Below are 19,893 nucleotides of genomic sequence, written 5' to 3'. Positions count from 1 at the left end.
AGGAAGGAAAGGATCAGCCCTGGGTCATGGAAGTCCTTGGCTGAGCTGGGACAGATGCTGAGAGTAAAGCCCAAAGGCACAAGGAAATGTCCTGGAGAGTGACTAAAACCAGGCAAGAATCTACTCAGGCCGGGGCACTGGGCATAGAAGTGCAGGGCCTGATTTGAGAGATAGGGTCTAAGAAATGTGATGAGAATCCTCCAAAAGATTTTTTTTAAGTAAGAGTGACTGCAATGGGCACAGGATGGAATCAGACTCAGGAAGAAGGAGCAGACGCACGAAACCCAAGGCATAAGAAATAAGTCAGAGAAAGGAGAAAAAGGACTAAGCCTAACCACACAAAAGGCATTTGTTAAAAATGTTGGGGTGCACTTCTGGGCATGTATTCAGAACAGACAAAAATTCTAATTTGAAAAGACACATGAACCCCAACATTCATAGCAGGGCTATTTAAAATAGGCAAGTCATGGAAGCAATTTAAGTGTCCATCAGTTCAGTTCAGTTCAGTCGATCACTCATGTCCAACTCTTTGCGAACCCATGAACCGCAGCACGCCAGGCTTCCCTGTCCAACACCAACTCCTGGAGTTTATCCAAACCCATGTCTACTGAGTCACTGATGCCATCCAACCATCTCATCCTCTGTCATCCCCTTCTCTTCCTACCCTCAATCTTTCCCAGCACCAGGGTCTTTTCAAATGAGTCAGCTCTTCATATCAGGTGGCCAAAGTATTGGAGTTTCAGCTTCAACATCAGTCCTTCCAATGGACACCCAGGACTGATCTCCTTTAGGATGGACTGGTTGGATCTCCTTGCAGTTCAAGGGACTCTCAAGGGTCTTCTCCAACACCACACTTCAAAAGCATCAATTCTTCAGCACTCAGCTTTCTTCACCGTCCAACTCTCACATCCATACATGACCACTGGAAAAACCATAGCCTTGAATAGATGGACCTTTGTTGGCAAAGTAATGTCTCTGCTTTTAAATATGCTATCTAGGTTGGTCATAACCTTCCTTCCAAGGAGTAAGCGTCTTTTAATTTCATGGCTGCAATCACCATTTGCAGTGATTTTGGAGCCTTTTGGAGAAAAGCTGTCAAGAATACACAGAAAAACTATAGAAAAAAGATTTAATGACCCAGATAACCATGATGGTGTGATCACTCACCTAGAGCCAGAGCCAGACATCCTGGAGTGCGAAGTCAAGGGGGCCTTAGGAAGCATCACTATGTACAAAGTTAGTGGAGGTGATGGAATTCCAGTTGAGCTATTTCAAATCCTAAAAGATGATGCTGTGAAAGTGCTGCACTCAACATGCCAGCAAATCTGGAAAACTCAGCAGTAGCCACAGGACTGGAAAAGGTCAGTTTTCATTCCAACCCCAAAGAAAGGCAATGCCAAAGAATGTTCAAACTACCACACAACTGCACTCGTCTCACACGCTACCAAAGTAATGCTCAAAATTCTCCAAGCTAGGCTTCAACAGTACATGAACCAAGCACTTCCAGATGTTCAAGCTGGATTTAGAAAAGGGAGAGGAACCAGAGACCAAATTGTCAACATCCATTGGATCATAGAAAAAGCAAGAGTTCCAGAGAAACATCTACTTCTGCTTTATTGACTACACCAAAGCCTTTGACTGTGTGGATCAGAACAAACTGGAAATTCATAAAGAGATGGGAATACCAGACCAGTTTACCGATCTCCTGTGAAACCTGTATGTAGGTCAAGAAGCAACAGTTAGAATTGAACATGGACAGTGAATTGTTTCCAAACTGGGAAAGGAGTACATCAAGGCTGTATATTGTCACCCTGCTTAGTTAACTTATATGTAGTCATGCAAAATGTCGAACTGGATAAAGCACAAGCTGTAATCTAGATTGCCAGGAGAAATAGCAATAACCTCAGATATGCAGATGACACCACCTTTATGGCAGAGAGCAAAGAGGAACTAGAGAGCCTCTTGATGAAAGTGAAAGAGGAGAGTGAAAAAGCTGGCTTAAAACTCAACATTCAAAAAACTAAGATCATGGCATCTGGTCCCATCACTTCATGGCAAATAGATGGGGAAGTAATGGAAACAATGAGAGACTTTGTTTTCCTTGACTCCAAAATCACTGCAGATGCAGACTGCAGCCATGCAATAAAAAGACGCTTACTCCTTGGAAGGAAAGTTATGACCAATCTAGACAGCATGTTAAAAAGCAAAGACGTTACTTTGCCAACAAAGGTCCATCTAGTCAAGGCTACGGTTTTTCCAGTAGTCATGTAGGGATGTGAGAGTTGGACTAGAAAGAAAGCTGAGCGCCCAAGAATTGCTGCTTTTGAACTGTGGTGTTGGAGAAGACTCTTGAGAGTCCCTTGGACTGCAAGAAGATCCAACCAGTCATTCTAAAGGAAATCAGTCCTGAATGTTCATTGGAAGGACTAATGTTGAAGCTGAAACTCCAATACTTTGGCCACCTGATATGAAGAGCTGACTCATTTGAAAAGACCCTGATGCTGGGAAAGATTGAAGGCAGGAGGAGAAGGGGACAACAGAAGATGAGATGGTTGGATGGCATCACCGACTCACTGGACATGAGTTTGAGTAAACTCCAGGAGTTGGTGATATGGACAGGGAGGTCTGTCATGTTGCAGATCATGGGGTTGCAAAGAGTCGGAGATGATTGAGCAACTGAACTAAACTGAACTGTTGGATCATAGGAAAAGCAACGGAATTCCAGAAAATTATCTACTTCATTGACTATGCTAAAGCCTTCTTTCTGTGTGGATCACAACAAACTGTCAGAAATTCTTAAAGAAATGGGAATATCAGACCACCTTACCTGCCTCTTAAGAAACCTGTATGCAGGTCAAGAAGCAACAGTTACAATCAGACATGGAACATCGAACTGGTTCAAAATTGGGAAAGGAGTGTCATGGCTGTATATTGTCACCCTGCTTATTTAACTTATATGCAGACTACATCATACAAAATGCCAGGCTGGACAAAGCTCAAGCGGGAATCAAGATTGATGGGAGAAATATCAATAACCTCAGATATGCAGATGACACCACCCTACTGGCAGAAAGTGAAGAGGAACTAAAGAAAAAGTTGTGGTACATATACACAATGGAATATTACTCAGCCATAAAGAGGAATGCATTTGAGTCCATTCTAATGAGGTGGCCGAACCTACAACCTATTATACAGAGTGAAGTAAGTCAGAAAGAGAAAGATAAATATCATATTCTAATACATATATACGGAATCTAGAAAAAATGGTACTGAAGAATTTATTTACAGGGCTGCAATGGAGAAACAGACATAGAGAATAGACTTACGGACATGGGGAGAGGGAAGGAGGGGTCAGATGTACTGAAAGAGTAACATGGAAACTTACATTACCATATGTAAAATAGATAGCCAATGGGAATTTGCTGTATGACTCAGGAAACTCAAATAGGGACTCTGTATAAACCTGGGACTTCTCCGTAGCTCAAACGGTAAAGAATCTGCCTGTGATGCAGGAGACCAGGGTTTGATCCTTGGGTTGGAAAGTTCCCCTTGAGAAGGGAATGGCAATCCACTCCCGTATTCTTGCCTGGAGAATTCCATGGACAGAGAAGCCTGGTGGGCTACAGTCCATGGGGTCGCAAAGAGTCGGACAAGACTGAGCAGCTAAAACACACACACACACACACACACACACACACACATCAACCCAGAGGGGTGGGATGGGGAGGGAAATGGTAGGGAGGTTCACAAGGGAGGGGTTATATGTATACCTATGGCTGATTCATGTTGAGGTTTGACAGACAACAACAAAATTCTGTAGAGCAATTATCCTTCAATTAAAAAATAAATAAATTTTTAAAAAAATAAAGAGCCTCTTGCTGAGTGTGAAAGAGGAGAGTTGGCTTTCTCTTTTTAAGCCAAAAGGTTGGCTTAAAACTCAACATTCTAAAAACTAAGATCATGGCATCAAGTCCTATCACTTAATGGCAAATAAATGAGGAAAAACTGGAAACAGTGAGACTTTATTTTCTTGGGCTCCAAAACAACCGCAGATGGTGACTGCAGCCATGAAATTAAAAGACGCCTTCTCCTTGAAAGAAGAGCTACTACTAACCTAGAAAGCGTATTAAAAAGTGGAGACATCACTTTGCCGACAAAGGCCCATATAGTCAAAGCTGTGGTTTTTCCAGTAGTCATGAATGGACGTGAGAGTTAGACCATAAAGAAGGCTGAGTGCTGAAAAATTGATGGTTTTGAACTGTGGTGTTGGAGAAGACTTTTGAGAGTCCTTTGGACAGCAAGGTGATCAAACCAGTCATACCTAAAGGCACTCAACCCTGACCATTCATGGGAAGGACTGACGCTGAAGTTCCAATACTTGGGCCACCTGATGGGAACAGCTGGCTCACTGGAAAAGACTCTGATGCTGGGAAAGATTGAAGGCAGGAGGAGAAGGAGACACAGGATGAGATGGTTGGATGGCATCGAGTGACTCAATAAACAAGAGTTTGAGCAAACTCCGGGAGACAGTAAAGGGCAGGGAAACCTGGTGTCCTGCAATTCATAAGCCAGATAGGAGGCACCACGAAAAAGGGAGAAAACCCAAGAGGAACTTCACGGAAAGAAGTCCTCCCAGCTGATGAGAACGTGGATGCTTATTTTATGACTTGCGCCTCCCCGAGCTTTTCTAAACTGAAAGAAAGGAGAGTAGAACCGTAAAGAGGAAGAAAACGCGGCGCGAACACGAAAATGTGCAGCGAGGACGTAAAAGCGCCCTCCCGCGCGCCCGCCAGCGCCTAGTCCACCGCCCGCCGAGGGCACGTGACACGACCAAAATGGCTGACGGGGACGATGGCTGCCGGCCGGAGCAAGAGCCGGGGCCGGAGCCGGGAGAAGAGTTTGAGATCGTGGACCGGAGCCAGGTGCCGGGCCCAGGCGAACTGCGGAGGGCGGCGAAGTCCCGGGCGGCGACGGAAGGCTGGTCCGCACCCATCCTGACCCTGGCGCGGAGGGCCACAGGCACCCTGTCGGCGAGCTGCGGGAGCGCGCTGCGCGCGGCCGCGGGTCTGGGCGGCGCGGACGGCGGCGCGGACGACGCGGCGCGCGCAGGTAGGCTCCGGCCGTGCACGCTGCGTGAGCTTTCCGTCAGACAGATGGCTGTTTTGCCACGGGAGCCAGGCTAGCAAGCCTGTTTAACTGACTCAGCTTGTTAGACAGGTTGTTAACACGGGTAACTACTCGTCGGTTTTCTTTACACCGTGTGTCCGAGTCAAGATAAATACCTGGGCGTGGGTGGCCTGAGACTGGAGCAATTTCACTTCCTATGGTGTGCCCCAGACAGCATTCTTATTCTCATTGGTAAACTTTATTCTAAAAAATGGACGGGCTTAAGCTTAGTTAGTCCTTATTTATTTTTAAAGGACTTACTTAGGAAATGAAACTGTACTTTTCTCTGCTTTAAATCTTAAACTTCCCTCCCAGCTCACATCTCCAGTTGTTGACGCGGAGTCAGAGCACCGGGTGGAGTTTAGAGGGTGAGGGTTCCAGTTCAGTTCAGTCGCTCAGTCGTGTCGGACTCTTTGAGACCCCATGGTCTGCAGCACGCCAGGCCTCCCTGTCCATCACCAACTCCGGAGCCTACTCAAACTCATGTCCATCGTGTCAGTAATGCCATCCAACCATCTCATCCTCTGTCGTCCCCTTCTCCTCCAGCCTTCAATCTTTCCCAGCATCAGGGTCTTTTCAGATGAGTCAGTACTTCACATCACGTGGCCAAAGTATTGGAGTTTCAGCTTCAACATCAGTCCTTCCAATGAATATTCAGGACTGATTTCCTTTAGGATTGAATGGTTTGATCTCCTTGCAGTCCAAGGGACTCTCAAGAGTCTTCTCTAACACCACAGTTCAAAAGCATCAGTTCTTCGGCTCTCAGCTTTCTTTATACTTCAACTCTCACATCCATATATGACTACTGGAAAAACCATAGCTTTGACTAGACAGACCTTTGTCGGTAAAGTAATGTCTCTGCTTTTTAATGTACTGTCTAGGTTGGTCATAGCTTTCCTTGCAAGGAATAAGGGTCTTTTAATTTCATGGCTACAGTCACCATCTGCAGTGATTTTGGAGCCCCCCAAAATAAGGTCTCTCACTGTTTGCATTGTTTCCCCATCTATTTGCCATGAAGTGATGGGACTGGATGCCATGATCTTAGTTAAGCCAACTTTTTCATTTTCCTCTTTCACTTTCATCAAGAGGCTCTTTAGTTCTTCTTCACTTTCTGCCATAAGGGTGGTGTCATCTGCGTATCTGAGGCTATTGATATTTCTCCCAGCAATCTTGGTTCCAGCTTGTGCTTCATCCAACCTGACATTTTGCATGATGTACTCTGCATATAAGTTAAATAAGCAGGGTGACAATATGCAGCCTTGATATACTCCTTTCCCTCTTTGGAACCAGTCTGTTCCATGTCCAGTTCTAACTGTTGCTTCTTGACCTGCATACAGATTTCTCAGGAGGCAGGTCAGGTGGTCTGGTGGTATTCCCATCACTTTTAAGAATTTTCCACAGTTTGTTGTGATCCACACAGTCAAAGGCTTTGGCATAGTCAATCAAGCAGAAATAGATGTTTTTCTGGAACTCTGTTGCTTTTTCAATGATCCAGCAGATGTTGGGAATTGATCTCTGGTTCCTCTGCCTTTTCTAAATCCAGCTTGAACATCTGGAAGTGCTAGGTTCATGTACTGTTGAAGCCTGGCTTGGAGAATTTTGAGCATTACTTTACTAATGTGTGAGATGAGTGCAATTATGCAGTAGTTTGAACATTCTTTGGCATTGCCTTTCTTAGGGATTGGAATGAAAACTGACCTTTTCCAGTCCTGTGGCCACTGCTAAGTTTTCCAGATTTGCTGGCATATTCAGTGCAGCACTTTCACAGCATCATCTTTTAGGCTTTGAAATAGTTCAACTGGAATTCCATCACCTCCACTAGCTTTGTTCATAGTAATGCTTCCTAAGGCCCACTTGACTTTGCACGCCAGGATGTCTGGCTCTAGGTGAGTGATCACACCATCGTGGTTATCTGGGTCATGAAGATCTTTTTGTATAGTTCTTCTGTGTATTCTTGCCACCTTTTCTTAATATCTTCTGTTTCTGTTAGGTCCATACCATTTCTGTCCTTTATTGTGCCCATCTTTGCATGAAATGTTCCTTTAGTATCTCTAATTTTCTTGAAGAGATCTCTAGTCTTTCCCATTCTAATTCCAGGCGACCACTACAACCAACAAGCTGTGTGATACAGGCAAGTCATCACATTTTCCAGTCTGTAAAATAGGAATTTTGTGATTCACAAAGTTCTTATAGCCTTCAATGATCTCTTATAGTCAACTCTTTTAAGCCTTTGTCATCTAGAATAGTTTCAGCACATGAGTAAGAATGGAAACATCAAATGATTGATAGAGTGTGACTTAGAAAGCCCTGGAAAGCCAAATATTTAGAGCTGTGCCAACCAGTACAATAGCCACGACCCACATGTGATGTTTAACGGTTAAAAATTTAGTTCCTCAGTCACAACAGCCACATTTTAAGTGCTCAGTAATCTACGTGTAGCTAGTGGCTACACGTAGATTGTGAACTGAGAACATTTCATCATAGTGCTATGGGGCAAAGTTCACTAAAGACTGTGAAGTACTCCCTAAGAAGTATTATAGTGTACCTTTGAGGTTTCTTGATTCTATCCTATCCAATGTATATTTGATGTAGAAAGCACGGATAGTGAATTGTGATAGTTTCAATGGCTAAGAAAGATTGATAAAGTTTAAAATCTCACTTGTTTTGAGATAGGAAACAATATTTCTCTGGCAATAGAAAGTAGGACTAGAAGGTAATGAAGGAACCTATTTAACTCAAGAATCTAGTTCCCACTAAATTGCCACCTTTACACACGTTTTGACTGTATGCCCACCCACTGGTGTTCAGTCTGGAGAGTCAAGGCTTGAGGTCTTCTTAGAGGCTTGTTAGTAAAGCAGATAATGTTAGCTCTTGGCTGAGGAAATGTGCGAGTGCCTAGAACTGTGCCTAGCACAGAATAATATTTGCTGAACAAATATTTGAAAAATACGTTTCTATTTATGGTAATGCTATAAATAATAGCCAGCACTTATATTGTGCTTCCTAGGTGCCAGATATTAGTCTTAAATCTGTACATACCTTAGTTCATTTCATCTTGACAGTAATCCTAGGTGGTAGCTGAACTGGCTTCATGATGTTCATGAAGTGCAGGCTTTAATCAGTATGATTGTGCAGGGCCAGGCCCTCAGAAGTGCCGACGATAGAAACTCTTATCTTTAAATTTGTGTTAAGTAAAGTCTGATGGGACAAAGGAACAGGTATGGGGCCATGGAGCTGGGCTCCTGTGTGGTCCCATCTCCCACTATCTCCGTGGGACAGGTTCTCTGCCACTCTGTCCACTTGAACTTCCCTCGGGCTTCCCCCTACCTGTCCCTGACATACTGCATGACCATGCTGCCCCAGGGAGGGTTGATGTTATGCCATTTGACTCTCAGGGCAGGGCCAGGTGTCCACTGGCCTGCCGCAGGCTGGCAGCACCACAGCACATTAGGCAGGAACTGGGCAGGGACTTCTCACCCACCCAACCATATGGGGACCGCATCCCTGCAGGAAATTGCAGTCCCTTAGGGCCATGGGAAGGAGGGGTGGACTTCGTGCCTCCACTCATGTAGCCTGTCCCATGTGATAGGTACCATTATTATTCCTTGTTTATAAAGAGGGAGGCTGAATTAAAAAGTAAATTGACCAAGTTACATAGAAATGGCAGAGCCAGAACTTGAACCAAGACAAGCTACCTCTCAAGTCAGTGCTTAGTTACATCACCTCAATGCCTTGATGTTTTTAAATAATGTTGTAAGTAATATGCTGTAATATATACATATGGATTTTTTAATTAGTCAGTTAAGTAAACAACTGCCACTCAAATCTGGCAAAAATTGTGAGCATGGCTTACTGAGGCCAAAAGAGTGGGGAACAGCTGGCATGAGCTATGTGACGTTTCCCAATGGTAAGCCAGATTTGAAGTCATCAGATAGAGCAGGAGTGGGAATGGGGAAAAGGAACTGAACCCCAGGTAGCATGCTCTGCAAAGGCCTCAGAAAAGCAGGTCAGAAGATAGTGGTTACCACTCCAGCCAGGGCTGGCTCATTTCATTTCTTTTCCATTGATCTGCTTATCTGCTTACAAAAGCAGTGAGGTCAGAGATTGTTCAGAGGGAGCAGTGAAGGAGCAGAGACTGAATATGAGCAGCACTCTTGCCACATACTTGCTGTGGTGATCCAGGTTTAAGGAAGATGCTGTGGAATGTCATGAAATGACTTGTATTAAAATGTTAACCCATATGGGGTCTGGTAGCGCAGCTTGCCACAATGATTGCATTCTCTGTAGTTGTTTGGTTTGGGGGTATTTTTTTTCTAAAGGATGAATAACAAAACTCACTGAAGAAGTCATTCTTTAATTTTAAAAGTATTTAGATATATATTTGCCATTAGGTAAGTGGCATTATATTATGCCTTTCTCTGTTGTCTTCCAATGGCAAATTTTATTTTCTATGTGTTAGAGCTCCACTGCACAAAGTAATATGCCTCCTTCCAAAATGAAGTACAATGCCTTTTTCATTTCATATTGCTGAACTCCTTAAGTTAGCCAGTGAGATGACAAGTGAAAATTCTGGAAAATTAGGAAAGTGTAAAATGGTTTTCTTGTCAGTACAGTGTAACACCATATTGTATTATAAGATCTTTTGAGACACCAAAGGGCTAATCAAAACTAAAACTCAAATTTATAAAGAATCTAGTTACTTTTCTTTAATTCAGAACCCAATTAAAAAAAATCTGTAGAGCCCACTCTTCTGAATATTTATTCTCTATACCAAAGGTTACAACAAACTGGCAGCCCTTTGAGATGTTTGTGCTGGTAACTGCATTTTTTTTTTTCCTATCCTGCACAGTGTAAAAGCATTTAGTGTTTTTTTTTAGCCAATTACCAGGTTTTCTATAAAAATCCAGATCACCAGTTTCTCCTAACTCCCAACTGGCACACATGATCAGTTAGCATTCCTCTAGCAAGGTGTCTGTATGTCCTCTCCAGCTTTTCTTCTCACTCGGTCACTCTTTTATGATACAGGCTCAGCCCCTCTGTAACAGTCAAGGTCGAGATCCCAGATCAGACCATTTACTTGGCAATTCAATAAGTGTAGAATTTTATGATATTCTGTGTGCTGTGTTGAACTATTATTAAAGCTTAGAGATGTAAATAGGTTAGCCAAGGTCACAAAGCTAGTAATATGGAGAAATGAAACAACTTAAAGATCCTTCCAGTCAAATTTTCCATGACTCTAAATTGAGCTCGAATGGGAATTGGTGACTAACCTAACTGGGGAATGGATGCGATGGCTGCAAAACACTACTGTGTTCCCAAGAATGACTGTAGGAGCCACTTCCTGAAACACTAGTCTTCACATTTTTTGTTCACATGACCCCCTAAAAAAAATCTTCAACTTTTAATGTTGATACATAAAATTCATCATAATTTTCAAGCTTAGAATATACTTTCTGGCTTATTGTAAAAATTGACTTTTTAAAATAAAACCACTGTATCATTCTTTTAAGTGTATCAAGTGATAAATACCTTAACAACTTGATAAATCTACCATCTATCTTGTTAATAAAATAAATAATAAAATTATTTAATACTTGTAAATTTTACATTTTTCCCTTTTATTCCTTGAATTTCCAATCCACTAAATGTATGTTTAAAATTTTTTTATTAGTCATCCTATCATACATCTCAGGAAAAAAATGTAAATTAATTAAAATATAAGCTTTTCTTGTGACTAAAGCTCTGAATTTATAAAAAATTTTTTCTTCTATAATGAATTACCATTAAAATTATTAGTAATGCTAAGTTGATTAAAGGAATATAAACATAATTTCATAAGTAATTATATATAAATTTTTCTTGAAATTACTTCTCTTAATAAACTAAATGGGTTTTTTTTATTATTATTTAAAAAATGCAGATGAATATACATGATTTACTGAAGTAAATGTGATGGAACTCAGCATCAATTTTATCCCCATTTTTTGGTTTTTTTTATAGATTTGATCCTTGAGAACTCTGACTCATATAAATAAGAAACAAAACTGGACAGGTTGTTTTTTTTTCCCCCCGTTGATAAATTCTACCAAACATTTTAAAAAATTTTATTTAAGTACAGTTGATTTACAATGTTGTGTTAATTTCTCCTGTACAATAAAGTAACTCAGATATGAAATGGACAGCTTTGTTATAGTAATGTTATTTGAGGTCTTTGAACTCCTTCTAAGTTATACGCCCCAAATCGCATTGATCTAAAAACATTTTATTGATCAAAAAATTTTTTGTTCAGATTCTCATTTTGTTCTAATGAAAATCACCTTTCTTACAGACATTAAAGATATTTCTCTTTCTGGGAAGTTCTCCAAAAAAGGCTTTACTAAGACCTATCAAATGATAATTATGCCTTATAATTCTTTCACTTTGTTTAACCTAGACACTCAAAATGGTTGGAGACATCTAAACACTGCTTATTTCATTACATCTTGCCAATACATTATGTTTTGACAAAAAGAGTTTAGGAAATTCCCTGGTGGTCCAGTAGTTTGGACTGAGCACTTCCACCACAGGTGACACGGATTTGATCCCTGATCAGGGAACTAGGGTTTCCCATGCCAAGATGTGGCCAGAATTAATAAAAAAGTTAGTGTACATGTTCTTCAAGGGCTGCAGTTTGGCTCATTTAATTTATAGAACATGTCCATCAAGTTAATGGAACATCCAAGGAATAAGTATTGAGACCAACTGAAAACAATTACATATATTTTTACTTGTAGATAAATTTTTTTTAAAACTTTCTAAATTCAGGATACCCAGCAGAGGGGTAGAAACCACTCCTCTCCCCCAAGATCAAGTTTCTTTAACTAAGTTCAGCAAATGAGAGACTGGAATCTTTTCATGTTTTTGGTGATTTGATTAATCATCAAAGGAAGCTTCACCCCTATCTGATATGTGGTACTTTCTGTACCTCAAGTTCAGTGACTCAGGAGGAAGATACGGAACAAGGAGTGAACTGCGATTCTTCCATAGAGTGGGAAAAGAGAGAGTGCCTGTGAAACTTGAGGATCTAAAAATAAATTTCCTCAAAATATCTGGACCTGCCTAGCCCTCTGCAGGACTTCCTGTATATTTATTTCCATTAAAAGACCACTAGACTTTATTTACGGAGAAGGCAATGGCACCCCACTCCAATACTCTTGCCTGGAAAATCCCATGGACGGAGGAGCCTGGTAGGCTACAGTCCATGGGGTCGCTCAGAGTCGGACACGACTGAGCAACTTCACTTTCACTTTTCCCTTTCATGCACTGGAGAAGGAAATGGCAACCCACTCCAGTATTCTTGCCTGGAGAATCCCAGGGACAGCGGAGCCTGGGGGGCTGCCGTCTATGGCGTCGCACAGAGTCGGACACGACTGAAGCGACTTAGCAGCAGCAGCAGCAGCAGCAGCAGCAGACTTTATTTATAGCCCAGGGATTGGTATCTTCTTTAAGGATCAGTTCAGTTCAGTCGCTCAGTCGAGTCTGACTCTGCAATGCCATGGACTGCAGCACAGCAGGCCTCCCTGTCCATCACCAATTCCCAGAGCTTGCTCAAACTCATGTCCATTGAGTTGGTGATGCCATCCAACCATCTCATCCTCTGTCGTCCCCTCCTCCTCCTCCTGCCTTCAATCTTTCCCAGCATCAGGGTTTTTTTCCAGTGAGTTAGTTCTTTGAATCAGGTGGCCAAAGTACTGGAGCTTCAGCTTCAACATCAGTCCTTCCAGTGAATATTCAGGACTGATTTACTTTAGGATTGACTGGTTTGATCTCCTTGCAGGCCAAGGGACTCTCAAGAGTCTTCTCCAGCACCACAGTTCAAAAGCATCAATTCTTTGGTGCTCAGCTTTCTTTATGGTCCAACTCGCACATCCATACATGACTACATAAAGACCATAGCTTTGACCAGATGAACCTTTGTCAGTTAAGTAATGTTTCTGCTTTTTAATATGCTGTCTGGGCTGGTCATAGCTTTTCATCCAAGGAGCAAGTGTTTTTTATGGCTGCAATCACCATCTGCAGTGATTCTGGAGCCCAAGAAAATAAAATCTCTCACTGTTTCCATTGTTTCCCCATCTATTTGCCATGAAGTGATGGGACTAGATGCCATGATCTTAAGTTTTTTGAATGTTGAGTTTTAAGCCAGCTTTTTCATGCTCCTCTCTCACTTTCATCAAGAGGCTCTTAGTTCTTCTTCGCTTTCTGCCGTAAGGGTGGTGTCATCTGCGTATCTGAGGTTATAGATAATTCTTCTGGCAATCTTGATTCCAGCTTGTGATTTCATCCAGCCCGACATTTCACATGATGTACTCTGCATGGAAGTTAAATAAGCAAGGTGACAATATACAGCCTTGATGTACTCCTTTCCCAATCTGGAACTAGTCTGTTGTTCCATGTCCAGTTCTAACTGTTGCTTCTTGACCTGCATACAGATTTCTCAGGAGGCAGGTCAGGTGGTCTGGTATTCCCATCTCTTGAAGAATTTTCCACAGTTGGTTGTAATCCACACAGTCAAAAGCTTTACTGTAGTCAATAAAGCAGATGTTTTTCTGGAACTCTCTTGCTTTTTCAATGATCCAACAGATGTTGGCAATTTGATCTCTGGTTCCTCTGCCTTTTCTAAATCCACCTTGAACATCTGGAAGTGCTTGGTTCATGTACTGTTGAAGCCTGGCTTGGAGAATTTTGAGCATTACTTTACTAGCATGTGAGATGAGTGCAATTGTGCGGTAGTTTGAGCATTCTTTGGCATTGCCTTTCTTTGGGATTGGAATGAAAACTGACCTTTTCCAGTCCTGTGGCCACTGCTGAGTTTTCCAGATTTGCTAACGTATTGAGTGCCACACTTTCACAACATCATCTTTTAGGATTTGAAATAGCTCAGCTGGAATCCCATCACCTCCACTAGCTTTGTTCATAGTGATGCTTCCTAAGGCCCACTTGACTTCGCACACCAGGATGTCTGGCTCTAGGTGAGTGATCACACCATTGTGGCCATCTGGGTCATTAAGATCTTTTTCATGTATGTATTCTGTGTATTCTTGCCACGTCTTCTTAATATTTTCTGCTTCTGTTAGGTCCATACCATTTCTATCCTTAATTGTGTTCATCTTTGCATGAAATGTTCCCTTGATATCTCTTATTATCTTGAAGAGATCTCTAGTCTTTCCCATTGTACTGTTTTTCTCTGTTTCTTTGCACTGATCACCGAGGAAGGCTTTCTTATCTCTCCTTGCTAATCTTTGGAACTCTGCATTCAGATGGATATATTATTCCTTTTCTCCTTTGCCTTTCACTTCTCTTCTTTTCTCAGCTATTTGTAAGGCCTCCTCAGACAACCATTTTGCCTTTTTGCATTTTTTCCCTTGGGGACGGTTTTGATCACTGCCTCCCATACAACATCAGGAACCTCCATCCATAGTTCTTCAGGCACTCTATCAGATCTAATCCTTTGAATCAATTTGTCACTTCCATTGTATAATCATAAGGGGTTTGATTTAGGTCATACCTGAATGGTCTAGTGTTTTTCCCTACTTTCTACAATATAAGTCTGAATTTGGCAATAAGGAGTTTATGATCTGAGCCACAGTCAGCTCCCAGTCTTGTTCTTGCTGACTGTATAGAGTTTCTCCATCTTTTGCTGCAAAGAATATAATCAGTCTGATTTCATTTTTGACCCCCTGGTGATGCCCATATGTAGAGTTGTCTCTTGTGTTGTTGGAAGAGGGTGTTTGCTATGACCAGTGAGTTCTCTTGGCAAAACTCTGTTAGCCTTTGCCCTGCTTCATTTTGTACTCCAAGGCCAACCTTGTCTGTTACTCCAGGTACCTCCTGACTTCCTTCTTTTGCATTCCAGTCCCCTATGATGAAAAGGACATCTTTTTTTGGTGTTAGTTCTAGAAGGTCTTGTAGGTCATCATAGAACTGTTCAACTTCAGCTTATTCAGCATTAGTGGTTGGGGCATCAACTTGGATTACTGTGATATTGAATGGTTTGCCTTGGAAACGAACAGAGATCATTCTGTCTTTTTTGAGGTTGCACCCAATCACCCATCTCATTAAACTTTTCAAATTTATAAATAATACAAAGGAGTCTCTCAATATTTAAAATATACCATCCCCACCCAGATGCTTTACTTAAAATCCATTTTTCTTTTTCCAAAACCAAGATGAAATATTTAGACCAGTTTTTCTTTCCCACTGGCTGTCTTCTTGGGTTTTGCTGAGAATTTAGAATTCTCAGTCCCAGGCTGTCTCAAGTCTCATTCAAATTTACTTAATACTTGTATTATAAATTCACAGTCATAATATCATTCTTTTCAATTTAGCTATACACATATATGCTCTTTTAACTATATATCCATATTAATTATTGCTGATGAAAGAAAGCAGATAAACAAAGGATTAATATCCACAATATACAGACCCATAAGACAAAAGCAAACTAATCAAGAAAGTTAAAAGATTTAACAGGCAAGTCATAGAATACTAGGAAACAATCAACATGAAAATCTGCTTAACATATATAATGAACAACTGGTAAACTAAAACAATACACTCCCCACCCCATCCTCCAATCCAAGGGGCAAACATTTAAAAGACCAAAAGGTGGCACTGGTGCAGAGAGGGGTGCACCAACCAGGGCTTATTTTTCCTGCAGGAACTAGGTTATAGTTTTTGAGGGTCTATAATAGTTTTAATTTCCAGAGTGACAGTTTCCTGGGCTTGAGAGGTCACTTGGTAAGAATTTGTCATGGATTGGGTTGTGCGTAGAGCAGAGGGCCTAAATAAATGGCTCATCTATTTACAATCCACCAGACAGGAATCTGGGTTCACTGTGACAAGAGGCACAAAACTTCTGCTGTTTCAATGAACAAATATCCAAACTGTGTCCCTGTTCACCTCCATGTGGCTGCTGGGCAGGACCAGTGGGACAGGGCTCAATATTGAAAGAAGAGCTGCAGTACTTAGTCAGGGAGCTTGCTACCTAGAGCCATTCTGGTCCATGCATGGGTTGGCCATGAGTGGTCTTAAAAAGGCTTTGAACCTGTCAAGGAGAAAAAAAAAAGAAAAACAGATTCCAACTAAATGCCATTCTGGAAAAGGCAGAACTATGGAGACAATAAAAAGATTAGTGGTTGCCTGGAGTTAGCAGGGAGATGCATACACAGAGTACAGAAGTTTTTATGAGCAGTGAAAATACTTTGAATGACATTATAATGATGCATATATCATACTTTTGTCCAAACCCATAGAAGATGCAATACTACTTACTTCATTAGTGAACATAGAGGATGAACTGGGACCTTGGTTATCATGTGTCAATGCAGTTCACCCTTATTTAAAAAAAAGTTCCAGTCTTGATAACCGCTATGCATGTTCATTGGAAGGACTAATGTTGAAGCTGAAACTCCAATACTTTGGCCACCTGATGTGAAGAGCTGACTCATTTGAAAAGACCCTAGTGCTGGGAAAGATTGAGAGCAGGAGAAGGGGACAACAGAGGATGAGATTGTTGGATGGCATCACCGACTCAATGCACGAGTTTGGGTAAACTCCGGGAGTTGGTGGACAGGGAGGCCTGGCGTGCTGCGGTTCATGGGGTCGCAAAGAGTCGGACACGACTGAGCCACTGAACTGAACTGATGCTTGTGAGGGAAGGGAATTTCTGTACCTTCTTGTCAATTTTGTTGTAAACCTGCTGCTGCTTTAAAAAAAAAAATTCTCCCCCCCCCCAAAAAAAATTAACTCAGGGTAGACTTTTTAGCAAAATTTTGTCTCACCTTTATACATTTTTACATATTATATGAGCTTTCCTCTTGGCTCAGTGGTGAAGAAGCCGCCTGCCAATGCAGGAAAGGGGCCTTGGATCCCTGGGCTGGGAAGATGCCCTGGAGGAGAAAATGGCAGTCCACTCCAGTATTCTTTCCTGGAAAATCCCATGGACAGAGGAGACTGGCGGGCTAGAGTCCATGCGGGGGTCACAGAAAAGTCTGACACAGTTTACCACTAAACAACATAATATATGCGTACTTGTTGGACTGTAATGTAAAATGTATTTTTTAAGATTAAAAAAAATGTTTGCAGGTCACTGAAATTATACTGGCAGATAAAAGCACAAATTAACCTAAAAAATTTTGTCATGGATATCTGATATTGATTACAAACTTTTACTCTCAGAGCGACGAAACTAATTGAGTTTAAGTGTACTAAGTTCATTTTATTCTAACGGTTTTACCTTACAAAAGAAGTGTGAAACTCGTAACAGTCCACTAATTGTGTACGAAAGACGGGCAACGAGAATTTGAGCCCTGTACCAAGAAATGGATGCTTCCCCAAACGCTCCGGGTGGCACTCACAGACAAAACAGCTGGCTCAGGAATCCCTCTAGCTAGTTTACTACCCACTCCAAGCAAGCCCGGAAGCCGCTACCTCCCTCCTGGCAGAGAAGTCAAAATGGCGCCCGCAAGCTCTAGGGGCGTGGCCTCGAGCTGGACTCCTCCAATAGAAACGAGGCGGGGTGGAGCACTTTCCCAGCAAGCCTTCTAGTTTAGGGCGAGGCTTTCTGGAGTATGCATCGTTCCATTGGTCGAAAATGGAATGAGGGCGTGGGAGACACCAATCGCAGGGAGTGCTGGTAGGGCAGTTGCCGTAGCAACGCGCAGAGCTTCCTGGGAGAGGCCTTTGAAGTATGACCCACGGCTTCAGCCGCCCGGGTGAGGCTGTGACCTCCCGGGGTTAGGGGCCGGTTGGCTGAGAGCTCCGGTTAATCCGCACTTGAGTGCTCAGAGCAGACCGGCTGACGGGTCTTCCCTTCATTGTTCTGCGTCTAGCCTCCTCACCCGGGGCTACATTTAGTGCACTAACGAAGCTGTCCCTGTTTCCACTCCACAGCTTCCAAGTGCCAGATGATGGAGGAGCGTGTCAACCTGATGCACATGATGAAACTCAGCATCAAGGTCTTGCTCCAGTCTGCCCTGAGCCTGGGCCGCAGCCTGGATGCAGATCATGCCCCCCTGCAGCAGTTCTTTGTAGTGATGGAGCATTGCCTTAAACATGGGCTGAGAGGTGAGCCGCGGCGGCGGGGCGGGGGGGTGGGGGTGGGGCTTCGGGAGCGTGAAAATTCAGGCTAACTGTTCGCTCAGCATCTTCAATGCCATTGTTCCGGGTGCTGGGATAACAGCTGTGCACAAAACGAACAAGATCCCTGCCCACAAGACATGATACTCTAGAGCAGCGCTGTCCAATAGAAATGCCATGCAAGCCACATGTGTAATTTCTAATATTCTAGTAGCCACGTTTTTAAAAACCAGAAAGAAACACATGAAGTTTTAGTAATTTATTTTATTGAACCCAATATAGCCAAAATAGTATCATTTTGACATATATAGTCAGTATAAACCTTATTAATGAGATATTTTACATTCTTTTTTAAACTGAGGCTTAAAGATCCACTGTGTATTTTACACTTACAGCACATCTCAATTGCACTGGCTACATTTCAGTACCACTTGTGGCTAGTGACTACCTTGGACAGCACAGTTCTAGAGAGGAGACAGACAACAAATTCAGAAGCAAAATAGTTACAAAATGCTACTAATTCAGGGATGCAAGATTGGTGAAAAGATAGAGAATCAAGGGAAAATCTTTCCAGTTAGGGTAAGAGGGGAAGGTCTTTCTAGGGAGTGAAATGTGAGCTGAGAGCTAAAGGAGAGAAGGAGTCAACTATGCAAAGGTTTGGGGCAAGAGCCTTTCTAGAAAAACAAAACAGGTGCAGAGGTCTTGAGTGGGACCAACCTTGGTTTGAGGAAGACACCAGGTAAGTGAGGCATGCCAAGCAGGAGGAGGGGAGGTCAGGGTGGTTGGGATGGGGTGGATCACGTTGGCCTTTAAAGGTCAAGTTAGGAGTTGGAGTTTATTTCATGAGTATTTGGAGGCTTTTCAGCAATGGAAAAATAAGATCTAACCTACATTTTTAAAAAGCTTTCACCTATGTGGAGAACAGATTAGAAAGGTGGGGTGGTTAACAATATTAGGAGCAAGGAAACCCATTAGGAGGTTATTGCAGCAGTTCAGATAAGGGATGGTGATGATGATTTGACAAAGTCAATCAAGAATTCACTTTAACATCAGGTAAGAGGGAGAAAGGGCAAGGATTTCATAGATGATTATTTGAGCACTTGTTTTATTTTGTGGGCAATAAATACTTGAGGGAACATAATGGGTATAGCAGAGAAACCCTGTCATCAGAAGCAGGGAGAGCTCATTTGGTACTTGGCTTCTCCCAGTCCCCAAGACTGAATCAGAAGGAGTAAGCAGTGCAGCTCCATAGCTTTCATTTGGCTTTTGGGAGAGAGACTGAGGGTCCCTGAAGACGTTTTGCAAACTGTTCTCATGAATAATACTTCTGTTTTCCCTTTTAGTTAAGAAGAGTTTTATTGGCCAAAATAAATCTTTCTTTGGTCCTTTGGAGCTGGTGGAGAAACTTTGTCCAGAAGCATCAGATATAGCCACTAGTGTCAGAAATCTACCAGAATTAAAGTGAGTGAGAAGTAGTTACATCAATTTGATGTTTAAAAAAAAAACAAAAAAACTCCCTTGTATTTATCCATTTCTCAATTCCTTGCTAATAAAGCATCTTCTAATTTAGAACAAACTGTAGCACAAGCCACACTTTACTTAGACTTTAGT

General features: G+C 42.2%; 1 protein-coding gene, 1 long non-coding RNA gene and 1 other non-coding gene across 15 annotated transcripts in view; 2 read left to right on the top strand and 1 right to left on the bottom strand.

Moving 5' to 3' along the window:
* Window positions 1–4,826: 4,826 nt before the first annotated feature.
* The window catches only part of RUFY1 (RUN and FYVE domain containing 1), a 63,079-nt gene continuing 48,012 nt past the window's right edge, over window positions 4,827–19,893 (top strand). For 6 of the 12 annotated variants that reach the window (XM_081497645.1, XM_081497646.1, XM_081497643.1 and 3 more), the window contains exons 1-3: window positions 4,827–5,109; window positions 18,097–18,270; window positions 19,626–19,743. In XM_081497645.1, the coding sequence (XP_081353771.1) occupies window positions 4,836–5,109; window positions 18,097–18,270; window positions 19,626–19,743 (566 nt within the window). In that variant the 5' untranslated portion in view covers window positions 4,827–4,835. Of the gene's footprint in view, window positions 5,110–15,361; window positions 16,753–17,863; window positions 17,919–18,096; window positions 18,271–19,625; window positions 19,744–19,893 lie in introns of those variants that run through there. The other 6 variants (XR_014055944.1, XR_014055945.1, XM_081497651.1 and 3 more) reach the window with 2 other exon arrangements.
* On the bottom strand, window positions 12,586–17,670 carry LOC145509256 (uncharacterized). Of its 2 annotated transcripts, XR_014055957.1 has the most exons (3): window positions 16,477–16,650; window positions 16,190–16,249; window positions 12,586–15,577 (listed from the first exon to the last, which is right to left on the bottom strand). It is a non-coding gene; the product is annotated as an uncharacterized LOC145509256 (long non-coding RNA). The 2 variants fall into 2 exon arrangements; XR_014055956.1 differs by lacking the exons at window positions 12,586–15,577; window positions 16,477–16,650 and adding an exon at window positions 17,441–17,670 and having other exon boundaries at window positions 15,708–16,249.
* Window positions 15,963–16,092, top strand: LOC145511844 (small nucleolar RNA SNORA11). The gene has a single exon (XR_014058217.1). It is a non-coding gene; the product is annotated as a small nucleolar RNA SNORA11 (small nucleolar RNA).

This window comes from Giraffa tippelskirchi, chromosome 6 (genome assembly GCF_054371585.1).
Source record: "Giraffa tippelskirchi isolate mGirTip1 chromosome 6, T2T-mGirTip1v1.2.pri, whole genome shotgun sequence".
NCBI lineage: Eukaryota > Metazoa > Chordata > Mammalia > Artiodactyla > Giraffidae > Giraffa > Giraffa tippelskirchi.
This window is presented reverse-complemented; position numbering and strand designations above follow the sequence as displayed.